The sequence below is a fragment of the Aedes albopictus genome, chromosome 1 (assembly GCF_035046485.1).
Source record: "Aedes albopictus strain Foshan chromosome 1, AalbF5, whole genome shotgun sequence".
Taxonomy (NCBI): Eukaryota; Metazoa; Arthropoda; class Insecta; order Diptera; family Culicidae; genus Aedes; species Aedes albopictus.
This window is the reverse complement of record NC_085136.1, coordinates 64,056,941-64,082,042: the sequence shown is the minus strand read 5'-3', so window position 1 is coordinate 64,082,042 and position 25,102 is coordinate 64,056,941. Positions and strand designations below refer to the sequence as shown.

Genomic DNA, 25,102 nt, shown 5'->3' with positions numbered 1-25,102 from the left:
GGCTAGCTCGTCGGTGACGCTTCACGTTACTTCCTCTTCCTGATAGGTTTTTGCGTTTTGATGATATCTTTACCGCTTCTGTCCTTCCTTTTCCGAATCTCACGCCAGAGGGTACCATTATTTCCACCGTCTATCGCTATACGTCCGCAATGACTTTTCATTTGTCTTGGTGCCGATAGCAGAAGCTGTTCCGATTTTCGTCTGATGGAGTAGCGCTGCCGCCAGTATGTTTTTAGTCGCCGCTCATTCTTTGAGGCTACATGGATTTTAGCCACGAGGTCCTTAATGGCCTTGCCCTTGCATAACGTGCGCTTCTTGTGTGATTTTAAACGTCTCCTGATTAGGTCTACTGCCGTTACTGTTTCCTTCTCACTCTGTTCTTGCTCGCGCTACTGTTGGTCACACAGCTACTTCTTCGCTTTTGCTGGCCGTGCAGTTCCTGTTGCTCCAGCTGCTCTTGTTGTGTCTGCTGGTTCTGCACTGTCGGCAAACTCGTCAGATCGCTTCTTGCGAACGGATTCATCGCACCTTTGCCGTTGATGTAGGTGTTGTTACCTTCTTCAATGCTTTAAGGTTCCCCCTCCGAGCCAGTATCTCCATTCGTCGTAAGTAGTCGTGTATTGATCTCATGGTTTTCTATGTGGACAGAGAGGCCATGATAAAGTTTTCACGGAACTTCATGAGGTCGTGATCAGAGCCGATCAATGCTAGTCAGGAATCTTCTACTGAGCCTGTTTTCCACCAGAGAATTTGTCATGCCTACCCGGATCGCGTTCCGGCGCTCTCTGGTCTTCGCGTCACTTCCTCAGCAGCGCGGACAGCATCCTCGTTACTGCTCTGTCGACATCATTCCACGTGTCTTCGTCGCGACACATCTCATCGACAATATTGTTGACGTGACAGCGTGACAGCGCAGGAAAACGGGAATTTCCTCGAATCTGGGACATTCGAAAACGACGTGTTTCGGTGTCTCCTCCACCATAACACACTCCGGGCAGAGAGGCGAGGGAGCGTGCCCAATCCGACGCAGGTACTTTCTGGAGCAGCCATGGCCAGACAGAAACTGCGTCTGATGGAAGTTAACCACACCATGCTTCTTATTTACCCATGGTAACACGCTAGGAATTAGCCAGTGAATTCACCGCATTGTCCCACTCTTGCTGCCAATTAGCCAATAAATCCGCTCTTACAATACCCCAACGTTCCTGATACTTCTGCGCTAGTGGCATTCCATGTCCTCTGCTATGGTGATGCAAATGGGCATCATTCCCACGATAACACATACTGCCTCCGTCGAAATGGTTCTGTACGCGCTCGCGACCCGTGTGGCCATGAGTGGGAATGCTCTCTTTAGCACTGTTCGAGTCCACTTCGTACTCAGCGCTTCTGGCCATGCTGGGGCACCATACCTGAGTATTGAGTCAACTACACATGCCAGAAGACCACACTTACTACTTCGTAGTACTCCGACGTTCGGCATGATCGTCGATATAGCGTTGACAACCTTCGTTGCCTTTCCACAGGCGTAGTCGACGTGCTCTTTAAAGCTGAGCCGATCATCGCCCATCACTCCTAGGTGCTTCAAAGCGCGCTTTGATGCTTACGTGCTCTCCAACTACGATCTCCATTCTTTGGACTGCTTTACAGTTGCTGACCAGAAGTACTTCCGTTTTGTGATGGGCAATCTGAAGCTTTACTCTAGTCATCCATCTTTCAACAATGGCCATTGACTTCGTCGCCAGCGTTTCCACTTCTTCAAGCGTCTCTCGTACTACCGTCAACACGACGTCGTCTGCGAAGCCTACAATGACTTCTTTCGGAAGTTTGAATGATAATACGCCGTTGTACATGGCATTCCAAAGCGTTGGACCGAGTATCGATTCTTGTGGAACATCTGCCGTCACTCCTATTAGACCTCCGCTTTTTGTTGATCTAATACACGAGTACCCTGTTCTGGAAGTAGCTCCATTAAATCCATCCCGATTAGGACAGATAATCGGGAACCCGCACAGCGCTACGGCGATAAGTGCTAAACGCGTTCTTGATGTCTATTGTTACCACAGCGCAGAATCGATCACCTCTTCGCTTCTTCTTGGACTATGAATCGACTATGACCATGACTACCCGAATCGCATCCGCACCGTCGATTTTCCCCCACGGAATCCGAACTGCCTCGCTGACAGCCCCCTCTCACTTTCGGCGTATCCTGTCAACCTGTTAAGGATGATCTTCTCTAATAGTTTTCCTAGGGTGTCCAGCAGGCATATCGGTCTATACGATCCTGGGTCGCCCGGCGGCTTTCCTGGTTTCGGTATCAGCACCATCTTCTAAACATTCTATCTGTCTGGGAAATAGCCCTCATCCAGGCATTTTTGTAGCGCCGTCCTAATCATATCTGGAAACGCCAATATCGTCATTCTAACCGCTACATTGGGGATCCCATCCCGACCGGGAGCTTTCCTGATCTTGAGTCCCTTCGCGATTACCCGTAGCTCTGCATTGGATATCTGAGCACCTTCGGTGGGTTCGACTTCACTCTCTGCGTATGGTGTAGGCTGGCAAAACGTTGGGTCATGGTGTAGACATAGACCTTTCACGATCTTCTCGGGCATTGCTGGACCTTTGATCTTCGCTATCACGATTCGGGACGCGTTGCCCCAAGGATTGACATCGGCTTCTCGACACAACTCTTTGTAGCATTCCGACTTACTCAGCTGAAGGTGAATTTACCTCACGTTTAAGGGCCGATTTTTTTCACCATGGCTTAAGCGTTAAACCTAGTTTAACTCTATGGGTAAGCCTGGCTTACCGGTTAAGCCGAGGTGAAGAAATCGCCCCTAGGAGCGTCTCGAGCTTCCCAAAACACGGTTCATCTTTCTTCTCTTTCAGCATCATTTCTGGCCCTCTGGGCGTTTCTCGTAGCACGGAGGCAAGCACCGCGGAGGGTGATAAGGGTGGCATTCCACCAGTACGCTGATAGTCTTCCGTTTCTGGGCTGTATCTTCCTCGGCATTGCTACGTCGCATGCCGTAACCATTGCTTCTGTTAGTTTACCTGCATCAAGGTTTGCACCGCCGTATGTTCGTAGTGCCTCGACAAAGACCTCCTTTTCGAAGTCTTTTATCTTCCACCTTCGCTCGCATGTCCACGTTCTCCTCGTCCAAGTAGAGGCTCGCCGGCCAATGCTGTAGAGGATCGCCTGGTGATCGCTGTGGCAGTATTTCTCACTGACTCTCCAATTCATGTCTTCCGTTAGCGACGGACTACAGAACGTAACATCGATTATGAATTCACGGCCGTCTCTGCGGAATGTGCTGGCCATACCATTGTTGCAAAGCCTCACATCCAGCATCGCCAGGGCTTCCAGTAGGTTGTACCCGTTGTACCTGTCGAAGCCGGACGTTCCGCTAGGACTACCGTTGCCCAGCATTCTCAAGCCTGCTGCCGTCGGCGGATCGTTGCTGTTTTGCCAGGCAGTTAATACTACAAAATGTAGCTATCTGGCGGGCTACTACTGCTCTGCTCGTTCGGTTTGAGTTACTGCTCCTGTCGCGTCGTCGGCGCGGGCACTGTTTCGCCGCGATGATTCTGCTGTGCTGCCTCACGCGAGCCGGTGCAGGAAAATTCCGGGATGTGTTTGCTTTTGCTGCTGCTGCTGTTATGTCGCGATGATGCTGTGTCGTCTTCAGCGTTCGACTGTATAATGAGCCCGTCCGAGCGATAGCCTCACTTTATATAGGTGAAGCAGGCTAAGATTTGCAGTCAATGCGACAGCCAATCAGAATCAACATAGGGGAAGTAGCGAAGGGGAACACCAAATGAAATGCAACGGCGGAAAAACCACAACGAAGAAGAAGTATTACGGGAAAATAACTCCGCCTTTCCCTTTTCGACTGGGTATTTTTCATCTTTCTATTGGAATCTCATTGAAACATCAAATTTAATCGTTTATACATTTATTCTGGCGCACCGCTATCTTATGCTACAATACCCTGCATCTGTACTCTTCAATCATAAATGCAATACAAAATCATATCATTGAAATGGAAAGGTTTCTGTCTTATACGTTTCGGTCTAGCTGGTTCAGCTACATGTTCTGGCATGGACTCCGTGGAAACATCAGGGAATTCCGTTTCAGGAGGAAAATCGGGTGTACTTGCTGAATCTGTGTTACTATTCCCGCGCAGCATAATAGGAATTTTCTTCACGTCCTGTACATTTCTCGAATACTGTACGCCTCTGTCACTCTGGACTACGACTTTTGCTCCATCTCGCGTCAAAACAGTGTAACGATCTCCTGAAAACGTCGGTTCACCTTTCTGCTTTGAATTTTGCGCCAGAAGAACCCTATCACCGACAGAAATACTGGATTCCTCGGCTCCTCGATGGGAATCTGCATAGTGTTTACTGTCTAGCTTAGTTACAGCGTCCTTCTCGCGAACATCCGTCCGGTCAACTTGGTCGGTCGGCAAGGTTTCCCATAAAAATGGAAAGGTTCCTCTGAATCTCCAGCCTACGAGCAGTTCAAACGGTGTGATACCAAGGCGTGATAATGGTCGCACCTTGTTATGCATGTGCAAGTACCTTTCCAAGGCTCCTCGCCAGCTGACGTTATCTAGCTTGGCAGCGGTCAATGCGTCCTTCAATCCCTTATTCTGCCGTTCCACAGCTCCATTCGATTGAGCGCTTAGGGGAATTGATTTTCTGATTCTTACTCCTCTATCCTCCCAGGTCTTGACAAATTTTTCGCTTTGGAAAGGCGGACCGTTGTCACTGTGGAGAGCAAGCGGATATCCCCATGTCTCAAAGATCCTGCTCAGAGCTGCGTTGGTGCTATCGGCATCCGTGGTCTTCATTTCTATGACATGTAGATACCGCGAATAAGTATCCACCACAACGAGAAATTCACCAGAACCACAGCCGTTGAATGTGAAGAAGTCCAGCTGAAGGATTTCCCATGGGCCATCGGGTAGCTCACGACTGGTTAGTGGGATCGGCGGGTTTTTCCTGGACAGACGGAAACATGTTTCACAGCCTTTCACGAACGTGTCTACCTGCTTGGCCATGGATGGCCACCAAAAATAAGTTCTCAACACTTTCTTCATTGACGCAATGCCCATATGCCCTTGGTGAGCCGAGTTCAGCGCTCTTTCGCGAAGGGCGTAGGGGAGTATCACTCTGTCGTTCAAAAAGATAAGGCTGCCAAGGATACGCAAATTCTTCGCCTCCGATTCGTATCGCTTCAGACTTCTATCCCAGTAATCATTCCTGATTGCCTCACGAACCATAATTTGCTCATCGTCTTTCTCGGCTTCAAACTCGATGTCCTCCCAGGTGAATTCCATTGTACCAGTGTCCAGAAAGTACAGTAGATGTTTCTCGTTGGACTCATCGAACGATTCCGTTGGTTGTGACTCTGACACTAATCGAGATAGCGCATCGGCCATGTTCATTTCACCTGGTACCCGTACAACCTGCATACAACATACACAATTAAATGTTAGTCCTGCTATATCATTGAACTATTTACATACCTTAAAGTTATAAGGCTGAAGTCGCAGTGCCCACGCTTCGGCTCGTGAAACGGCTCTCTTGCCGATTCTGTGCAAACCACCGAAAATAAATTCATTTGACTCCGCATCCGTTCGAATGACGAAAGCTGTGTTCATGAGATAAATCGAGAATCGCTCTACGCCCCACACCATTGCCAGAGCTTCCTTCTGGGTTTGTGGGTATTTCTTCTCAGCTGGTGTCAACGCTTTCGATGCACAAGAGATGATTCGAGGTTTGGACTCAGCGTCATATTGGACTAGAACTGCCCCTAGTCCATAAGGGGAAGCATCCACAAATAGCTCTGTTTCGTCATCACGCTTGAAATATCCCAAGGTTTTGATTTGCTTCCATGCCTCAGACTTTAGATACTGAAACTCGTCTTCTAGGTCCTGATTCCAGTAAAATTCCTGCGACTTAGATAGATCTCGTAAGTGACGTGTCTTGTCAGCCCTCCGGGGAATGAATCTGTCGATAAAAGTAACAAGTCCCAAGAAACTTTTCACCTCTGCAGTAGACTCGGGCCTGCGTGCATCCTTGATTGCTCCGATTTTCTCATTTTCGACTTGCCAACCTTCGTCCGATACTTGGAAGCCCAGGAATCTGACTGATTCCTTTCCAAAGGCACATTTCTCATTGTTGATTCTCACATTATGGTCTTCAAGTCGTTTCAGTACTTTTCCGAGGTTTCGATCATGTTCCTCTTTCGTTTTCCCGAACACCATTACGTCATCGAGATAATTGACAGTTCCTTCGCATTCTGTGAGAATCACCGTTTCCATCACCTCCTGAAAGATATCCGGCGCATTCGTAAGTCCGAAGGGTAATCGGCAGCATCTGTAGAGTGCTTCGCCGGCGAAAAAGTTCGTGAGATGCCTTGAACTCTCATCGAGTTCAATGTGAAAGAATGCATTCCTTAAATCGATCGTTGAGAAGAACTTGGCTCCATGCAGCTGTAACAGGATCGATTCGAATGTCGGCATCCTAAAAGGCGTTCTGTTGATACACTTGTTAGGACCACGAAGATCAACAACAAGTCTGATGTCCGATTTTCCTTTTGGAATTACCAACAAGGAAGAGCAGAAACTTCTATCCATTTGGGAGGTAACTTTCTCGATGATACCAGTATCCTGCAGGTCCTTCAGCTTTTGCCTAGTCAGTTCCTTGAATGCGGCCGGAATGTGTGTGTAAACATTTCTCGATGGTGCTATAGAAGTATCATAGCTTAGCTTCACCGCAGGAACATTGAATTTGGGGAATTGAGAGGCCGTTTCTACGCTATGTACCGCAAATTCACATCGCCAATCTGGGACTGTATCTCTGTTAACAGGTACATCTAGGCCTACTGCCAACAAACTGTAACGGATGGCGGTATTGAATCCCAAAAGCGCCCTTGATTCACGCACCACGTAAAACTTTTCGATAGTTACTGGGCGTTCGTCTGACACAAAAAGTTCCGCCGAGAAGGTTGCAACCACATCGATGTTTCCCGGTGATGCATACGCCCGTAGAGGTTTATCTGATCCATACGTAAGCTCGTACAAGTTTTGTTTTGCAGTTTTGTCCTGAAGAATGACGTTGAAAGACTCCGACGTTATTGTGTTGACCTGTGCACCGGAGTCAATGAAGAATTGGACCTTAATGCCAGCCACACACGCCTCAACGTATGCAGCCCTATCTTCTTTTACGTCTGATCCGATTTTGTCAATGCTCCGTTCGTCGATTTTTGAGACTTCTGCCATCTGTAAAGTTCATTTTCGTAAAACAATGTATTATGTTAATCACGTGTTTTCTTTTAAACGGTTTTGTTTATTCAATGTCGTATCAAATTCAACAAATTTTAATTCAAATTCAACAAAAAAAAAATCATAAGTATAGTTCAAGTTACAGCTAGGATATCTCAAACGTTATCAGCTTCGGTTACCTTAACGTCTTCCACATCGTCTTCCACTTTTTGGACCAACGCAATCTTTGTAGGAGGCTCTTGCTCCTCTCCTTCCCAGCGCCGTTTACGCGGTTCCTGTTTCACCTGAGTTGAACAAGCTCGGGCAATATGTCCCCGCCGGTTGCACCTGCGACAAACCTTGTCAGCGTGGAAACAGGCTTCTGCTGCGTGGTATGTGCTCAAACATCTCCAGCATGATTGAGGGAATCTCTGATTTCTCGTTGGATCACGGCCAGCAAAAGTTCTTCCACGACCGCCGTTGTATCCTCTGGATGGTGCCGTTGGACCATGTCGACGCTGAACCAGTTCATCCGGATGGCGTGAGATTGCTGCCACGGTTGCAGATCGCTGCTGATGCAGTCTCTGGTAGTCCTTTTCGTTGTCTAATTCCACTTCCCGTAAGCGCACTTGATCGATCAGTTCATTTAGGGAGCCTCCGTCGGTCAACACCCGACATGCGAGAGTCCTCACGCGACCATCGGTTGATCCCCTGGTCAATGTGCGAGAAACAGCTTCGAATTCCTCATCTGTTTTATACGTGCAGAGTTTCGCTGCCGCCGCCACTCTTTTCACGAACTGAATGTTTGGCTCACCACCTTTCTGAACCATGTTAGCCAACTTGTTCCGTTGCGACAACATGTACGCACGCGAACCGAAATGGGCATCCAGCCGAGCTATTGCGTTCGAGTATGGTGATTGTTCCTCATTTGGCATTCCTGGCTGCGTTGTAGTTCCTTCCAGCAGCTCGAGTAGCAGTGGCCCTGCTTTGATGCGGAACAAATCCATCTTAACCGATTCATCGACTGCTTGGATGAGGTTCAGCGATGCGTTCACAACGTTCTTCCAGTGGTCGTAATCGCGTTTGTTAAGTTCAGTCTCGCCTGCAGTTGGTACGCATTCGGGAATGTTGAGGCTGCTCAGTGACATGTTTGTCATCGTCAGCAGCAACGTCTCATTTGCTGTGACTGGAGTTTCACGTGGTTCGGGACTGCAGTCTTCACGCATCGTGCTGGTCCTAGCCTCACCGAACTCGTTTTCGTCATCGTCCATACTCGCTAAGATGCGACTCAGTTCTTCCTTTTCCATTCGGGTCCTTTCTAATTCTGCCTTCACTGCCTTCAACTCTGCTCTGAGTTGTGTTTTCGTCGGTCTGGAAATCCTGTTGCAAAAAAAAATCTTATTAGTTTCCTTTTGCTCAATTCTTTTTTTTTTTTTTTTTTGGAAACCCGCCGATTCAATCGGATTTCAATTCAAATCGATTCAACTGGCTCCCGCCTTTTCTATCGGGGCCCAAACTCACAACTCCCGCCTTTTCAATCGGGGCGTATGCATTTCGTGACACCCGCCTTTCCAATCGGGGTCCATAATTAGTTTTGACTCCCGCCTTTCCTATCGGGGTCACAAGATTAATCTGTTAATTTTTCCAGGATTCCTGAAATGATTCCACAATTTCACTTCTAAATAACTCACCTTAAAACGTGCTCCGGAGACTCGGCACCGCTACCAGCTGCGCCATTGTCGAAGCCGGACGTTCCGCTAGGACTACCGTTGCCCAGCATTCTCAAGCCTGCTGCCGTCGGCGGATCGTTGCTGTTTTGCCAGGCAGTTAATACTACAAAATGTAGCTATCTGGCGGGCTACTACTGCTCTGCTCGTTCGGTTTGAGTTACTGCTCCTGTCGCGTCGTCGGCGCGGGCACTGTTTCGCCGCGATGATTCTGCTGTGCTGCCTCACGCGAGCCGGTGCAGGAAAATTCCGGGATGTGTTTGCTTTTGCTGCTGCTGCTGTTATGTCGCGATGATGCTGTGTCGTCTTCAGCGTTCGACTGTATAATGAGCCCGTCCGAGCGATAGCCTCACTTTATATAGGTGAAGCAGGCTAAGATTTGCAGTCAATGCGACAGCCAATCAGAATCAACATAGGGGAAGTAGCGAAGGGGAACACCAAATGAAATGCAACGGCGGAAAAACCACAACGAAGAAGAAGTATTACGGGAAAATAACTCCGCCTTTCCCTTTTCGACTGGGTATTTTTCATCTTTCTATTGGAATCTCATTGAAACATCAAATTTAATCGTTTATACATTTATTCTGGCGCACCGCTATCTTATGCTACAGTACCCTCTTGCATTGGTGAGCCTACTACCCATTCCACGGCCCAAGCGTTGAAATCGCCTCTGATAACTACCGGCTTCTGCCCGACCAGCCTGTTCGTGAGTGCATCCAGTATCCTGTTGTACTCTTCATCCGACCACCTTGGAGGTGCATAGCAACTGCACACGAAGACTCCATTGATTTTGGGAACCACGAAGCCTTCGTATAATCTCTTGACCATTGAAAGTGGCCAAATATGAAGCTGAACAGCCTCCTATAATGAGACATATGATATCAAGCCGATTTGTTGTTACCTTTGTAATGGTTGACGAATTTCCATCCTGTCGGCAGTTCACTAACTCGAGACCAAAGAATCCAAGATGGCGGACCAAAATTCAAGAAGGAGTTTAAGCCTGTGACTCACACAATATATGGGTAAATTTGAAACGGGAAAATGTCTGAAGCAATAAGTGGTAACCAGAAAAGAGGTTTTTGTTCCAAGATACAAAATTGAACTGTGGAAATGTGAAATTACCAGCTACCATCAATAGAACGTATACCATCTTCAGTGTCCACTATAGCGAAACGAGATTATAATATATATTTTCGAGTCAAAAAAAATCGTATCAACGTTAAATAATCACTCTCCATCTAATATCAAGTGTGGTAAACCTATAAAGTATCGCGAATGAGAGACGTTACGTATCCTAACGATAAGGAGAACAAGAATCGTCATAAAGCTTTGCGTTGAACAACGCGACTTTCGTCCGTCCAACTAAAATAATTTCAGTTCGAGACAATATTTGTGCTGGGTTACCTAGGTATATATAAATAACGAAGTACAGCATAATCAAAGTGTGTTCGAAAAAAGGAAAATCTCCTTCTTCGGCAAGGTATAAGGATAATAAAACTGGAAGCGTTAACATTACTGCTGCTACGTATATATGCGACTCAATCTGCGTGTACGCGTAAGACTGGGCGTCCCTAACTCGTGTGTGGGTGTATAAGAGTAAATATGTGTGTGTGTGTGTGTGTGTGTGTTTACGATATACTGGGTTGGATCCCGAAAATCCCTGTAGAAAAGGAAGGCTCCTATGCGGAGTCCTGTTCCTGCTGGGCTCGCAGTTCGGCAGCGATGTCCTCGAACCGGGCGATGTAGTCCACACTCGATTCGCTGATAATACTGATGTTCATTTGCTGTGGGTCAGAGAAAATGGAACTTTAGTTGCACATTATCCGATGTACAAATGTTTCGGCAGATCTTAGGACACGTGTCAATCTGACAGAAAATGGGTCATTTCCACCCAAAATGATTATACTCACATCGGATGCTCGTTTCCTTGTGGAGGCCGGTGTTTGGCTTTCGTACACGGCGTCCAGGTGTCCCAGAAAGCTGCTCAACGAAATGTCGTTGATGTCGGTTTCGATCAACTTCCCATCCACGGGTGATTCCCTCAAGATCCGGCTGGCCGAAATACTGTTATTCTCACCGACCGTTGTGGCCGAGGACGACGCCCCACTACCCATCATCAGATCGGCCATCATAGTAGACGACGTCGAAGGCAACGAAATGTCAAACAGACTCAGACAGCTGCCGTCGTCGATTGGTGGCACGCGCGTTGCGTCCGAGGGCGTGGATTTGGATGAACCGGAAGTGGAGCCAGAACCGCTGATTCTGGTGATTTTGTCCTCCAGCAGTTGGGTGAGTTGATCGTCGTCGGCAGAGACGGTGGCACCTTTGGAGGCACTGCTACCACTGTTGGCAGTAGCGGAGGAAGAGGAAGACGCACGAGGCTGAGACGATGGAGAAACTGTGGCTGGCGGGTGACTTCCGTTGGTCGTTTTGGAAGCGTTGGCATACACGTTGTTGTTGAGGTTCAGTCGATTCGGTTGCAGATATGGTGGGGTACCGTTCGAGAGCATCAGTCTTTGCGAGGGTAGCTGGTGGCGGTTGACGCGCATGCGCCACCAGCGGGATTGTTTGTAGCGCATGTGTGGAGATGGGAGAACCTGAAAGTGATGGCCGTTTCGAGAAACAACAATATAACACTCTTTTATGACGTCTTATAATTGGAATGAGTAGAGCATAAGCCCTTCAATAACAACTGAGAATCATCCTGAGAATCGCCCTCCAGCCCGTCCCATTGAAACTTACGTTACAATTTGCCAGAGTGGCTCCTGGATTGGTCCGGGTTGGTACCATCGGTTGCTTGAACAGCAGCTGATCGTTCAAGATGGCAGCACTGTTCAACGAATCGGCGATCTGCGAAAGAAAACACAAGTTCAGGGAATCATTCCTCAACGTCGCCATCTCAACCGACTTACCTTATTGCGCCGATCGCAAACGTGTCCACAAGGGCACCGCCGTTTGCCAGTTTTTTCGTTCAGATGTGCGAGCTGAAGCAGCTGCCTCAGGCGACCGCTCAGGTTCATCACGAAGTTGTTGCTCAGCACGGTTGCCAAACCTCCCTCGGTGCCATACTGCGCCTGTTCCACGAGCTGCACCCCATCCACGGTATCGGTATTCTCCGTCGCGATCGCCACCTCGACTTTCGGTTCCTTAGGCATCTCCCACATATACTCCAGATGAAGTTTGTTCTCCTCTCCGAACATTATGTACAGATCTCCAACTGTGATGTCCCCCACGCTCTGAACGGTCCAGCCTTCGCGAATCTTCTGAATCGTTTCCTCGGAGATCATCGGTCGGAAGTGCAAATTGTTCATTGCTCCGGCGGCCCCCGCTTTCGAATCCTTTCGCTTGCCACATTTCTCTCTTGGTTCTTTTCGTTTCACCGTCGTTTTGATGAGATCTTCGTGATTCGTTGAAGATTCCATGCCACTCGCTTGTTCTTCTACCTTGACTTGCTTTGGTTGTTCGGATTCCGAGAGGATTCCGTCGTTCGAATTGTCTCCGTGTCCAGAATCCTGCTCCTGCTTGATTCTACAAACCCCTGTCAGTTTGATGCTGTCGTCTGATTCCGGACTCTTCAGATCGGGACCTTCTGCGACCATCGGATGACTTTCGCAGTCACTTCCGTCGATTTCTTTTGAAGTTTCCATCAATTCGCAGGAGGCGTTGGGCGATTTAAGCGCTTCCGACAAACTAGTAACCACACTACCATCCAACGCCTTCTCGTCTTTAATCTCTTTCATCTCGCTCTTAACCTTCTTGCCGTCTGGGCTGTGCTTCTCCGAATTGCTGTCATGCCGTTGCCTCTTCGAATTCGCCGCCATCTTCTCCTTGACACTGTTGAGCTTTTCCGCACACAACGCTTCCCCTCGGACCTTCGCTCCGATCCTCTGTTCGTACGAGTTCAAGCAGATACTGTAACTGCTCAAAAACTCCGTCAAATTCACCATGGGCCTATGAATAACGGCGTCCTTCGACGGCGTCAAACGCATAATCTTCAATCCTTCGTCGTCCGCCGTTTCAACCGCCATCCTAGTGCACAGCTCCAGTTCATGGCCCGCCTTCTGCCGGGCTATCTTCGACGAAGCCACCATATTGGTGGTCTTCAAGCTCGACACTCGCTCCATCAGCCGAACGTCCTGATGGCGCCACTTGGCTTGCAGCAGCTGCAGCAACGTCGATACCCTCTTCTGCAACGTTACGGAGATTCTCACCCGAGGATTCTGCGCCAACGTCTGCACCCGACCCCACGCTCCGACCGTGGCCGGTTTCATGAACACGTCCACCCGCGGAGGTAACCGAATTTCCTCCTGCCACTCCTCCAGTTGATTCAGCTTCCTTAGCGCCCGGCACGAAGGAGTCTTAATCCTAATGTTACGACCTTTTTCACGAATGATAACCGTTCCCTTGTAGACCAAGTCCTTCAGTTTGTGGAAGTATTTTTTGTTCTGAAAGGGGACCTTCTTGCGCATCTCGCCGTAGTTGATCAGTCCGTAGAGCTCCTGGGCTTCCTTCTTGACCTCGTCCGAGAAGTGCAGATACTTGCTGACCTTCTGGTTGAACTGGTAGTACAGATGCCGGACGTCTTTTACCTAAGAGAGCATTGGGAAATAAAACACAACATTACACTAAACCCTTCACTTTTATTACGCCCTGCTTAAATAAGGAAAAGTAAGGGGAACCAAAAGCAAATGAGCGAACTAGGGGACCCTAAAGGGGTCACAGGAACGATTTTTAATGGGTTCCGGAGAGATTTCAGAGGGTTTCAAAGAGAAGAGTTTCAAAGAACTTACAGAAGTGTTTAAAAAAGTTTCAGGAGCCTCGGGACATCATGGGGTTACAAAGGACGTTTTAGGAGGTAACTGAAAGTGTTTCAGGAGAATTAAGGTGATTTTAGAGGGATTTTCAGGGGCGTCCATGGGAGCTTCAGAAGATCAGAGTGGTTCTAGGGGCGTTTGAGGGGAATTTATGGTCGTTTTTTAGGAAGTCTGGTATATTTTAGGGGCTTTCAGGAGTTTCAGAGGTACTGCACAGGTTTCATGTGGTTTCAGGGTAATTTTAAGGACGTTCCTGTGAGGTTCAGGGTCGTGTCGGGGTTCCCTGAAACTCTCATAAAATGGCCGTGAAACTCCTTGAAACGCCTTTGAAGCCTCCTGAAGTTTCAGGAAACCCCCGGTAACCCACTGAAATGCGTCTGGAATCTCCTGAAGTCCTCCTTAAATATCCCTGCAATAGCTTGAAACCCTCTGAAATCTTCCTGGAATCCTGTAAAGCGCCACTGAAACCCTCTGATTTCCCCTGAAACCCCTTAAACGCTTCTGAAACCATCAAAGCCCCTAAAATCATTCGTAATCTCCCTGAAACCTCATGAACGCTTCTGAAACCTTCAAAGGCCTTAAAATCGACAGTAATTTCTCTGAAACCCCCTAGAATCTTCTTTACACCTTCCGGTATGCATCATACGACACCTCAAATTTGCTTATCCGAAATACTTCCACTTGCGATTTCTTCAGGGACTCCTCCGTGGATACCTCTATCGTATCTTGAAATTTCTTCAGATATTCATCTATGGATACCTGCAGGCATTTCTTATGCAACTTCTCTTAGCATTCCTTCAGGCAATAATGATGGATTTTTTCTAGAAATTCATACAGAGATTCCTCCAGCACTTTCTCCAAGCATTTCTCTTGGAATTTCTTCTGTGATATCTCTCAGGATCTTAGTTTTTTTTTTGCCATTCTTCCAGCTGGAATTCCTGGAGGAAGGCCAAGAGAAGATGCTGGAGGAAATGCATGATAAATTTCTAGAGGAATTCATGGGCGAATTCTTGGATAAATCCTTGAAGAATTCCATAGAAGGAACGCCGAAGAAATTTCTAGAAGAATCCCGGCAAGATTTTCAGTAGAAATTTCTAGATTAGATGAATCCTTGGAGGTATGACAGTTAGAATTTTTGGAAGGGTTCTGGTAAGAATTGCTGGAAGAACTGCAAGAGGAATTGCTTGAGAAATCCCAGCTTAAGTTACTGAAGAAAGGTCAAGAGGAGTTGCTGGAGGAATCCCTCTGAAGAATTTCCTGGAGGAATCACCGGAGGAACTTCTGGAAGAATCCCAGCAAGATTTCCTTGAATAATCCCAGCAAGAGTTACTGAAGGAATTCCTAGAAGAATTCCTGGAGGTATTACAATAAGATTTTCTGGAGGAGTCCTAGAAGGAATTGCTGGTAGAGCCACAGCAGGAATTGCTTGAGAAATCTCAGCTGGAATTCCTGGAGGAAGGTCAAGAGAAGCTCCTGGAGGAATCTCATGAGGAATTTCTGGAGAAATCCCTGGATGAAATTTCTGAAGAAACTTCTGGAAGAATCCCAGGAAGATTTGCTTGAATAATTCCCCTGGAGTAATCCCTAGGAAGAATTTGGGGAGGTATCGCAGTACGAATTTCTAGTAAAATCCTAGAAGGAATTACTCGAGAAATCTCTACAGAAGTTTCTGAAGAAACCAAACCAGGAATGCCTGGCAGAATTCTTAAAGAAATCCCTGGAAGAATTTGTAAAGGAGTCCCTGAAGGGATCGCAGGAGGCATTTCTAGAGAAATCCAAGGAAGGTTTCCTTGAATAATTCCAGCCAGAATTTCTGAAGTAATCCCTAGGAAGAATTTGGGAAGGTATCATAGTACGAATTTCTAGTAAAATCCTGGAAAGAATTGCTTGAGGAGGAATCTCTAGAGAAACTAAACTAGGAATGCCTGGTGGAATCCTAAAAGAAGCTTGTTGAAGAAATACCTAAAGGAATCCCTGGAAGAATTGGTAGAGGAGTCTCTGAAGGAAACGCAGGAGGAATTTGTAGAGGAATCCTAGGAAGATTGTCTGGAAGAATTCCAGCAATAATGTCAGAAGAAATCTCTGGAAAAATCTCTAGAACTATTACTGGAAGTACCAAAGTTTAAATTTCTGGAGGAGTCCTAGCAAGAAATGCTGGAAGAACTGCAGGAGGAATTGCTTGAAGAATTCCAGCTGGAATTCCTGGAGGAAGATCAAGAGAAGCTCCTGGAGGAATTTCTGGAGAAATTCCTGGATAAAAGCTCTGAAAGAATTCCTGGAAGGATCACCAGATGAACTTCTGGAAGATTCTCAGAAAGATTGCCTTGATCTCAGCAAGAATTCCTTAAGAAATCCTTCCAGAAATCCTTAGAAGAATTCCTGGAGGTATTTCAGTAAGAATTGCTGGTAGAATCATAGCAGAAATTGCATGAGAAATCATAGCTAGAATTCCTAGAGAAAGGCCAGGAGGAGTTCCTGGAGGAGTCCCATGAGGAATTTCTGAAGGAATCCCTGAATAAAATCTCTTAAGGAACTCGTGAAACAACACCAGGAAAAGGAAGGAAATCTTGACTAATGACAGGAAGATTCGTAAAGCAATCCCTAAATATACCCGGAGGACTCCCTAGTAGAATTGTCGGAGATATAATAGTGCGAATTCCTAGAGAAACTATATCAAGAATGCCTGGTGAAATTCTAAGGCAAGCTTCTTGAAGAAAAACTTGAAGGAATATTTAAAGAAATTCTTTAAATGACTAGTAGAGATTATCATGGAAGGATCACTGAGTTTTTGAAAGATTCCTAGGGGAAATTACTAGAAGAATCGCAGGAGGAATTGCTTGAGGAAGTCCTGGAGCTGCTGGAAGAATCCCATGAAGAAGTTCAGGAGATATTACAAGGGTTTTCGGAGAAATTATGGGACTTAGAGGGGCGTCAGGGGTTTCGAAGAGGGCCCAGGTGGTTACGAAACCACAGAAGCAATTCAGGAGAATCCAGATAGTTTCCGAAGTATTCCAAGAAGTCTTAAGAAGCTTGCAGAGAGTTTCAGGAACGTATCAGGGGTTTTCAAGGAGTTACAGGTGCATTTCTTTAGGTTCATTGGGATGTTAGAAGGGAGACAGCAAATAAGGAAATCCGAAAAACATCTGCGCGGGGTCAGAAGGGGTTCAATAAAGGATCTCAGGAAGGGCTTCCTATGGGTTCCGGGGGATTTCAGAAAGTTTCAAAGGCGTTCCGGGGGAGTTTCCTGGAGCCTAACGCTAGGGGGTTGAGGGGATCAGTGAGATCAAAGGAATAGGGGAGTAAGACGTTTTCTGGGGTTTTAGAGGCGTTTCAAGAGAATTGGTGGAGAGGTGGTTTCCTAGGTGTTTCAGGAGGTCCTAATAAGCTTCCATGGGGTTTCGGAAGGATTCCACTGACATATCAGGGGATTTATGGGATATTTTAGGTGTGTGTCTTGGTTTCATGTTTTCATATGGTTTAGTGAAGTGTCAAGGTTATTTCTTTGAGATTCAGGGTCGTTTCAAGTGGATTCAGGAATTCAGGTGTTTCAGTGGCATTCCAGAATTCTCCTAAGTTTCAGGGGCGTGCCAAGACGTTTCAAGGTGTTTAAAGGGGCTCTAGAGGCCCGGGAGATATCAAAACTATCCATAAGTTCATGAAAAGGTGATGGAGTCTCTTTAACGCCCCTGAAATCCATTGAAACCACTTCGAAACTCTCTGAAATCCACATTGAACACGCTGAATCCCCCTAATACCCCATGAAACCACCAGTGACTCTTTGAAATGCGTCTAGAATCTCCAGTAACTTCCTTAAATGCCCTGAAACCCTTTGAAATATCTCTGGAACCCATGTAATCCCTCTAAAATTACTCGAATCTCCATCTTTAAACGCCACTGAAATGGCCTTAGAACTGCTTAATCATCTTTAATTTCTCTGAGAGTTTCTGAAACCTTTTAGCAATGCTTTGGACCGCCCTAATACCTCTCCTTCAAGGCCCCCTGAAACCTCCAGTAAATCCCATTATTGGCTTCATCAAAAACCCCTAGGAGCAAAACCTATTCTCACGAACTAAGCGACAGCATCCGCTCGAAGACTGGACGTTCAATAAGTGGACCTTAAGCCCAAAAAACACCAAAGCACCACCCACGGCTAACCTCCCCCCACTCACCTTGAACACCATATCGTTGTTTCCCTCCTTCCGGCGCTTTTTCGTGTTCAGGTAGTTCACAATCCCTTCGAAATCCTTTCCGCACTCGTTCAGTGCTTCGAAGAACAGATTCTTGTCCTGGTTGCCCCAAACCACCCGGACCGGTTTCTGCTGGTTCGGGGTTTTCGATTGACATCCGGCCCCGCCGCCGGCTCCCCCTTTTCCACCCGCCGGACCATTTGCGCCGTCCTTCCTGTCCGACGGAGGTGGCGTCGTACCCCGGATGGAATCCATTCGCATCTTGTGAATGACCCGGGCACTGGTTCGCAGGGCATGGCCACACTCGGCGTCGCCGCTCGGGTAAAACGTCGTCACCGATCCGAGCAGTTCCTCCGTCGGGATCTGCTGCAGGCTGGGATCGATCAGTTTGTGCGGGAGGGGCGGTTTCGACGCCGATGGGCAGTGGGGCTTTGGGGTTGGAGTGGGATGCGTTTCGACGGAGCATGAAGGAACTGAGGGTTGGAGATCTTCTGGATCACCAGGAGACTGTTCTACGATGGGCGGAGGTTTCGGTTCGACATTTATGATTTTTGAGTCACTTTTGTGGTTGGCGTTGATGATGTTGTTAGCGCTGGCTATCGTAACATAATTGTCCATTTCTGAAATAACAAAAATTAAAAAGAATAAATAAATAAGACTAGTTTACAGTAAACTAATGATCATTTTTAGTGTACCTAGAACGTAGAATCATGCCCTGAGTTCGTAAATGTGAAGTAAAAAAGTTACAGTAGAGCGGAGATTTTTTCAGCTTTCCATACAAGGTTGGCGATTTGAAATCGATTTTTGTTCTATTTTTAAGCGAAGTTACTCCCTTCATGCATCACATTCTCCGTAACCATTTCTCCGATTGAGCTGAAATTTTTACTGTAATTTTAAAATTGTTGTTTTTTTTTTCAATGAAAAAAATATATAAAAATCTTATTTTTTTAAAATTTAGCTAAGGACTGTTTCGTTACCTCACGTCTCCACTAGACAGAAATGTCTTGCCTTTTTGCTGCCAGAAAGAGTAAACGCTCCAGAAATGTTCAACACCGCTACTCTCCTTGCAGACAGCGAGCGAACATTTCTGTCTTGACATATCTGTCCGGAAAAAAGGCAAGACATTTCTGTCTAGTGGAGACGTCGCGTTAATTATGAGTACACCTGAAAATTGCTGTATTTGAAAATGTTTTATTTATTTTGTAAATTAAATTCAATTACATTGTTTATTGACCATCAGAAAAGCCGATGATATCATTTTATATTTAATTTTTCGTGGATCTTGCCAGCTCTCGCACCTTCTTCTTGGTGTTCTTCATAAGGTTTTGGACAAACGTTCCGTCGATGGTTTTTCTTGGATTTGATCACTTCATCTGTTCCTCTATCATTTTTCCGTAGTTTCCCTTTCTCACTCATTGCCTTTTCCACAAATTGGACATTGCTTTCTTCATACCAGTCAAAGGTGTCACGCGCATATTGACAGAATGCCAAATCCGGCCAAAGGAAACTAGCACCTTTGTGCTTTCAGATGAGTGGCAGAATTAATTTGTGGAGACATTCCTTCCGGTATATTTCGACGTTCATACTTGGGACGGTGAAGAAAGGTGACGATTTCATACCACTTTGACAAATTGTTTGCCACATTTACACATTTTACCAAATTTTTCGCAAAAAATCGATTTCTCCGAATTCGGAACATCCATGCCTTGCTTCACAGTGACAAACTGTGCGCCTGGAAGTGCTTTATAGTCCAATTTGACATACGTTTCATCATCCATGATTGTGCACATGTAATAGATCGATATTCCAAACTGAAAATACAACAGATGGCTCTTTTTAGTGTGGTAGTAAAATCGAATTTTCTCAGCGAAGAAAGTATTCCAGAACGCGAACTAAACACAAAAAGTTGCCAAGCTAAACCATTGTCGATTTCAGTTCACTCACTTTTCACAAAACTCTCCCGTTTTCCAATAATTAATGTTTTTCGCGATTTTCCATACGATTTGACAGCTCTCGACTACCATTCTTCCGTGAGCCTGCGGTGAGAATTTGAGAAAGTTGAGAACCGAGAGCACCACAGCTGATGGATTGAATACAAACGATGGTGTCGCCGCCGTGCTGTCAGCGCTGCAAACTAGATGCTATAAAAGTTCTTGTCCACACTTTTCGCTGCTGGCGCCAACTGGAAGAATTCAATGGAAAAGTAAACAGCTTTTACCTTATTCGGGCGGATTATGTAAAAACTCGGGCTCGGAAACTGTACGATGATGTTTTGAGCATGGATCACCATCCACGCTGAGGGAAGTTAAGGATGCCATTCACCAGCTCAAAACCAGCAAAGCAGCTGGTAAGGATGATATCGCAGCTGAACTCATCAAGGTGGACCTAGAAAAGTTGCCCACCTGCCTGTACCGGATGATTGTCAGGATTTGGGAAACCGAACAGCTACTGGATTGCCCATAACCACATAACAGTAACATTCGACAAGGCATTGGAGAAAATGGAACCCAAAGGTTGCAACTCTCGCTAGTATGGAAAATGACCGGAATTTAAAAAAATTCCCATAATATTTGAAATCAATCGTTCAGCAATAAAATCTTCTAAAGCATTTCTTGTATTTATGCTGGACCAATAACAGGAAAATTAGTTAGACCTTAATTAGAATGATGACACGCTTTGAAGTCTGCCTTTTCCCCTAGTGTGACTGCTATGCGGTTACATTTGACAATGAGACAACATGACTTGGAATTTATTTCATAAATCTTAAATAGAACAAACTTTAAAATGTTATTCTGATAATCGTAATTTGGTGACCATCCCCGGTATTGCGTCAATACCAGCAAGAAATGCAAATGTTACAAATATGCAGTTATGGACAGCGGAAGAGTGGAAAGAAGGTGTAATCTGTCCCATTCACAAGAAAGGTGATCATTTGGAATGTGAGAACTTCAGAGCGATCACCATTTTGAATGCTTCCTATACAAAGGGCTATCTCAGATCATCTTCCGTCGTCTGTCCCTAACACGAATGAGTTCGTAGCAAGTAAATAAGCCAGCCGGGGCTTCATCGACGGCCAATGGACAACGGATCAGATTTTCACCGTATGGAAAATCCTCCAGAAATTCCGTGAATACCAGGTCCCAACACATCTCCTGTTCATCGACTTCAAGGTGGCGCACGACACTATAGGCCGCACAGAGCAAAAGGTTATTGGCCCAGTCCGTAACAGGAAAGAAGTAGAAGAGTTATGAAATCGAGATGAATTCGAATGGAGGAAGTTCCGGAATTCAAGACGGCGGCAGAAATGGAAGTCGAACTAAAGCAGGAAACGTTCGTGTTACGACGGGATCCATTGCCCGGCCATTGAGAAGCTGAAGGGGCGTGAACATTTTTCGACTTGGGTCTTCGCGATGCGGATGATACTGATCCGAGAAGGCAGCTGGAGTGCCGTGGAACCAGCTGAAAGAGAAATCGTTGCAACCGATCTCAAGGTGCGAGCGCTGGCGATAATTTGCCTCAGCTTGGAAAGCTATAACTATAGCCTGGTTTAAGATGCGGTCGATCCAGCTGAAACTTGGAAGAAGCGGGTCGAAGTTTTTCAAGACTCTGGCTTGATCCGGAAGATAGGACTCCTGCGCAAACTCACTTCGATCCGGCTCGTGAACTGTTCAAGCGTTAAATATTATGTAAACGAGCTGATGAGTACCAGCCACAAGCTATCGACGATTGGTTAGTGGTGCCGAAGGTGGTGCTATTGGTGATAGGACTGCCGGAATATTATGAGCCCATGATCATCGACTTGGAGGCTTCTGGAGCGAAACTAACGTTGCTACATGTCGGTAAAAAGGTGAAGATCCTACAATATGTCAAGATGGAAAAAGGGTCGAAGACATGCAGAGATAACGGGGCTCTGTACACTTGCGGGACGGAGCGAAGCACGTATGCGGGTAACTCGAAAAAAGCCAGAGAAGAAACCGAAGGCAGAGAAGGCGTGTTTCAACTGCGGAAAGCAAGGCCATTTCGCTGCCAAATGCCCGTTAGCCTGCGTAGTGAAGATGGTTTGATTAATGTCCACGGCGTGTTGAAGATCACAGACTTACCATCGAACCTGTTATCGGTGAGTGCTATGTGCAAATGAGGCCACACGTTGTTTTCTCGGCAGATAAGTGTGCAGTTTTAGACGAGGATGGCTAACTGGTAGTTTCTGGAGTTGAGGAAAGTGGACTATTTCGTCTGGTCCAGCCGGAAAGGACGTTTCTGGCCCACGGCATCGAGCTGTGGCATCGCAATCCGCATTGGCGGAGTGCGTGACGTGTTTGTAAGGCAACCAAGTCCGTCTACCATTGGTGGAGAAAGCTCGGTTCAATAGACACGGCGTATTTGAAGAAAGAGTTTTAGGCAGAAGCGGTGCCGTTGGCAGCGTACCTGGTGAACCGTTCTCCAACCAAGTCCATTGGAGGAAAAACCCCAGAAGAAATGTGGACGGGAAGGATACCAAACTTGAAGCATTTGAAGATTTTTGGATCGAATGTGATGGTCAACGTCCCGAAGGTCAAGCGTAGGAAGTTCGATTCGAAGGCCGTAAAAGGTATATTTGTTGGATACTGTGAAGATACCAAGGGCCACCGTGTGTATGATCTGGATCGGAAGTGTTTCCTGATAAGCAGAGACGTTGTTGTGGTCAACGAAGGTGTTAGCAATAGCACAGCCGCTTGCGTTCAAGAAAATGATCAAGTCGAATTCATGGAGCTGTTCACAGAAGAAATTGTAATGCGAAGATGCTTGCAGCGACGCGCTCCCACCGCAACTAAGAAGACCAGTTGAAGAAAGCCAACAAGGATTGAGGCGCAGCGGTCGGGAGCGCACTTGTCCAGGCAAGTATAGTGATTACATTAGTTACGGTTCCTTTTCTGGCGATGTTCTTTCTTCCCAGCAATCTCTTCCATCGATCGTCGGTGGTGCTATGGAGGACAACCCACAAACCTATAACGAGGTCATGCGGCGACTTGATCGGGACCTGTGGATCCAAGCGAGGAAGGGAGAAATCGCTTCGTTGGGCCTGACTCGAACATGGACGATGACCGATCTTCCCGAAAGACGTAAGGCAATTCGTAACAAGTGGGTATCCACGATCAAGCGAGGTTCCGATGGAAGCGTACAGCGGTACAAGGCAAGACTAGTGGTCAAAGGCTGTTCGCAGAAACCTGTCGTTGACTACGGAGAGGTGTATTTTCCGGTGGTACGATACGCAACGATTTATTATCTCATGGCGTTGGCGGCAGTGCGCAAAATTTTTGAGCAGACACGCTGAAGTTCACCGGGCGGCAATTTTCATTCACTTGCCTGCATATTCATAGTCAGCTGCTCGATATTCGTTTGTCAACTGAATGAAAGTCAATGAATATTTGTAAACAAGTTACAAAGTGTTAAATTACTGATAAAATATTAACGTTTCGATTACATTTGATGGTGCTTTACACAGATCTTGTCTAATTTGATTGTCGAGGAGTGTTTTTGGTGGGAATCGTAGCCATAAACGTCGGTAATTTTGAAGATGTTTCTCGATCGGCTTTATATTCAATGACCACGAAATGACTGACTGTGTGAAGAGGAAGAGCGAAAATGAAAATGTTTGTTTTGAATATTGAGTGCAGGAATAATCAAATGCGAGCTGTTTTCAGTCAATGACTTTGAACATTTTGTACCCTGGTTGGCGGTGAAGTTTGACCTCGATATGAACCAGATTGGCTCTGACGGCAGCAAAAATGCACTCACTCCAATGGGAAATCCCATTTGTATCTGTCATCGTGTGCGTGAAGAAGTATAAACAAACGTGTTTTGTCTCGTTTTTTCTCACGTTTGCCATACGACTCCCGCCAGGCGGCAGCACTGCGGCGCTGTCAAGGCCTATGGACATGGTAACTGCCTTCTTGGAGAGCGAACTTGGCGACGAGGATTACAAGGATGGGATCATTCATTTGCAAAGAGTTACATTCACTTGCTACTATCTCAGTTCAGAAGCATGCTACCAAAACACAATGTATGGATGACTTTTGCCTTATAATTTTATCTGAAAGTTTGCCGAATATCATAAGGGCAACTTCACTGGTGGTCCATTTTTTGGTCTAAATTTATACCAATTTTGGACCGTTCCAAATTAAATAGACCAAAGAAAATAGACCAAACTGCGCGCGAACGCACCGATTGTTCTATTTTTTTGGTCTATTTTAGTGTAAACAATAACAGACAGCAAATTTATTGAGGACGTTGCGGCGGGTGCTAATATTTTGTGTATTTTCAGAATAATCCTGCATTCCCTGAGAGGAACTACTGGAGAATTCCTCGTAAGGAATGATTGGAAGGTTTCTCCAAAGAAATTGCGGAAGAAATCTGTGGCATGATCTGCAGGAAGATTTCCCGGAAGAAGCAGTGGTGGCAGAAATTGCCAGCAAATACTTGGATGGAGCGATTCTCGGGAGATACTGTTGGAATTGCTAGAGAATTCCCCAGAAGGATACCCCAGTAAGGAATGCTGGACAATTCCCCAGGAGTATTTATTTGTTTATTGGTGGTGCATAAAATTGCCAGAGGATTTTTGGATGATCTACAGGAACTTCCACAGACGATTATTCCAGCAACTCCCATCGTGAAATCCTTCCAGAAACACCCACCGGGGATTCCTCAAGGAGTTTCCGCTGGGGATTTTTCCAAGAACTATCGCTAGGGGGTTCTCCAGCAGTTTTTTTTTTCGGAAATACACCAGGAGTTCCCACCGAGGATTCCTCCAGAACTTCCCTATGGGGATTCCTCCAGGAGTTCCCGCTGAAGATTGTTCCAGAAGATCCCACCGGGAATTTATCAAGGAGTTTCCATCGGGGACTCCTCTAGAAATAAACAACCGGGAACTTCCACAAAGAGGAATCCTCCAGCACTCCCACCGTAAATACAGGAACTACCACTGAGGATATCTCCAGAAGCTCCCCTTCCAGGAGATCGCGCTGGGGATTTCTTCAGGAGTTCCCGCTGAGGATGCCTCCAAGAGATCCCGCTGAAAATTTTACCAGAAGGTCCCACCGGGTATTCCTCCAGGAATCCCCGCT

At 46.4% G+C, this 25,102-nt stretch overlaps 2 protein-coding genes across 3 annotated transcripts in view; both read right to left on the bottom strand.

Moving 5' to 3' along the window:
* Positions 1 to 4,007: 4,007 nt before the first annotated feature.
* Positions 4,008 to 10,042, bottom strand: LOC115257010 (uncharacterized). Its single transcript, XM_062844676.1, has 4 exons — positions 8,966 to 10,042; positions 7,475 to 8,654; positions 5,535 to 7,292; positions 4,008 to 5,474 (listed from the first exon to the last, which is right to left on the bottom strand). The coding sequence occupies exons 1-4, from the start codon at positions 9,052 to 9,054 to the stop codon at positions 4,008 to 4,010; spliced, it is 4,494 nt and encodes a 1,497-aa protein (XP_062700660.1). The 5' UTR covers positions 9,055 to 10,042.
* A 110-nt stretch (positions 10,043 to 10,152) lies between these two features.
* LOC115256331 (protein cramped) overlaps positions 10,153 to 25,102 on the bottom strand; it is a 35,979-nt gene continuing 21,029 nt past the window's right edge. The window contains exons 1-6 of one of the 2 annotated variants that reach the window (XM_062844678.1): positions 18,698 to 18,862; positions 17,985 to 18,622; positions 11,914 to 13,590; positions 11,744 to 11,851; positions 10,912 to 11,598; positions 10,153 to 10,785 (exon numbers count right to left, since the gene is read on the bottom strand). In XM_062844678.1, coding sequence (XP_062700662.1) covers positions 10,681 to 10,785; positions 10,912 to 11,598; positions 11,744 to 11,851; positions 11,914 to 13,590; positions 17,985 to 18,620 — 3,213 coding nt within the window. In that variant the 5' untranslated portion in view covers positions 18,621 to 18,622; positions 18,698 to 18,862 and the 3' untranslated portion in view covers positions 10,153 to 10,680. Of the gene's footprint in view, positions 10,786 to 10,911; positions 11,599 to 11,743; positions 11,852 to 11,913; positions 13,591 to 17,984; positions 18,623 to 18,697; positions 18,863 to 25,102 lie in introns of those variants that run through there. The other variant, XM_062844677.1, reaches the window with a different exon arrangement.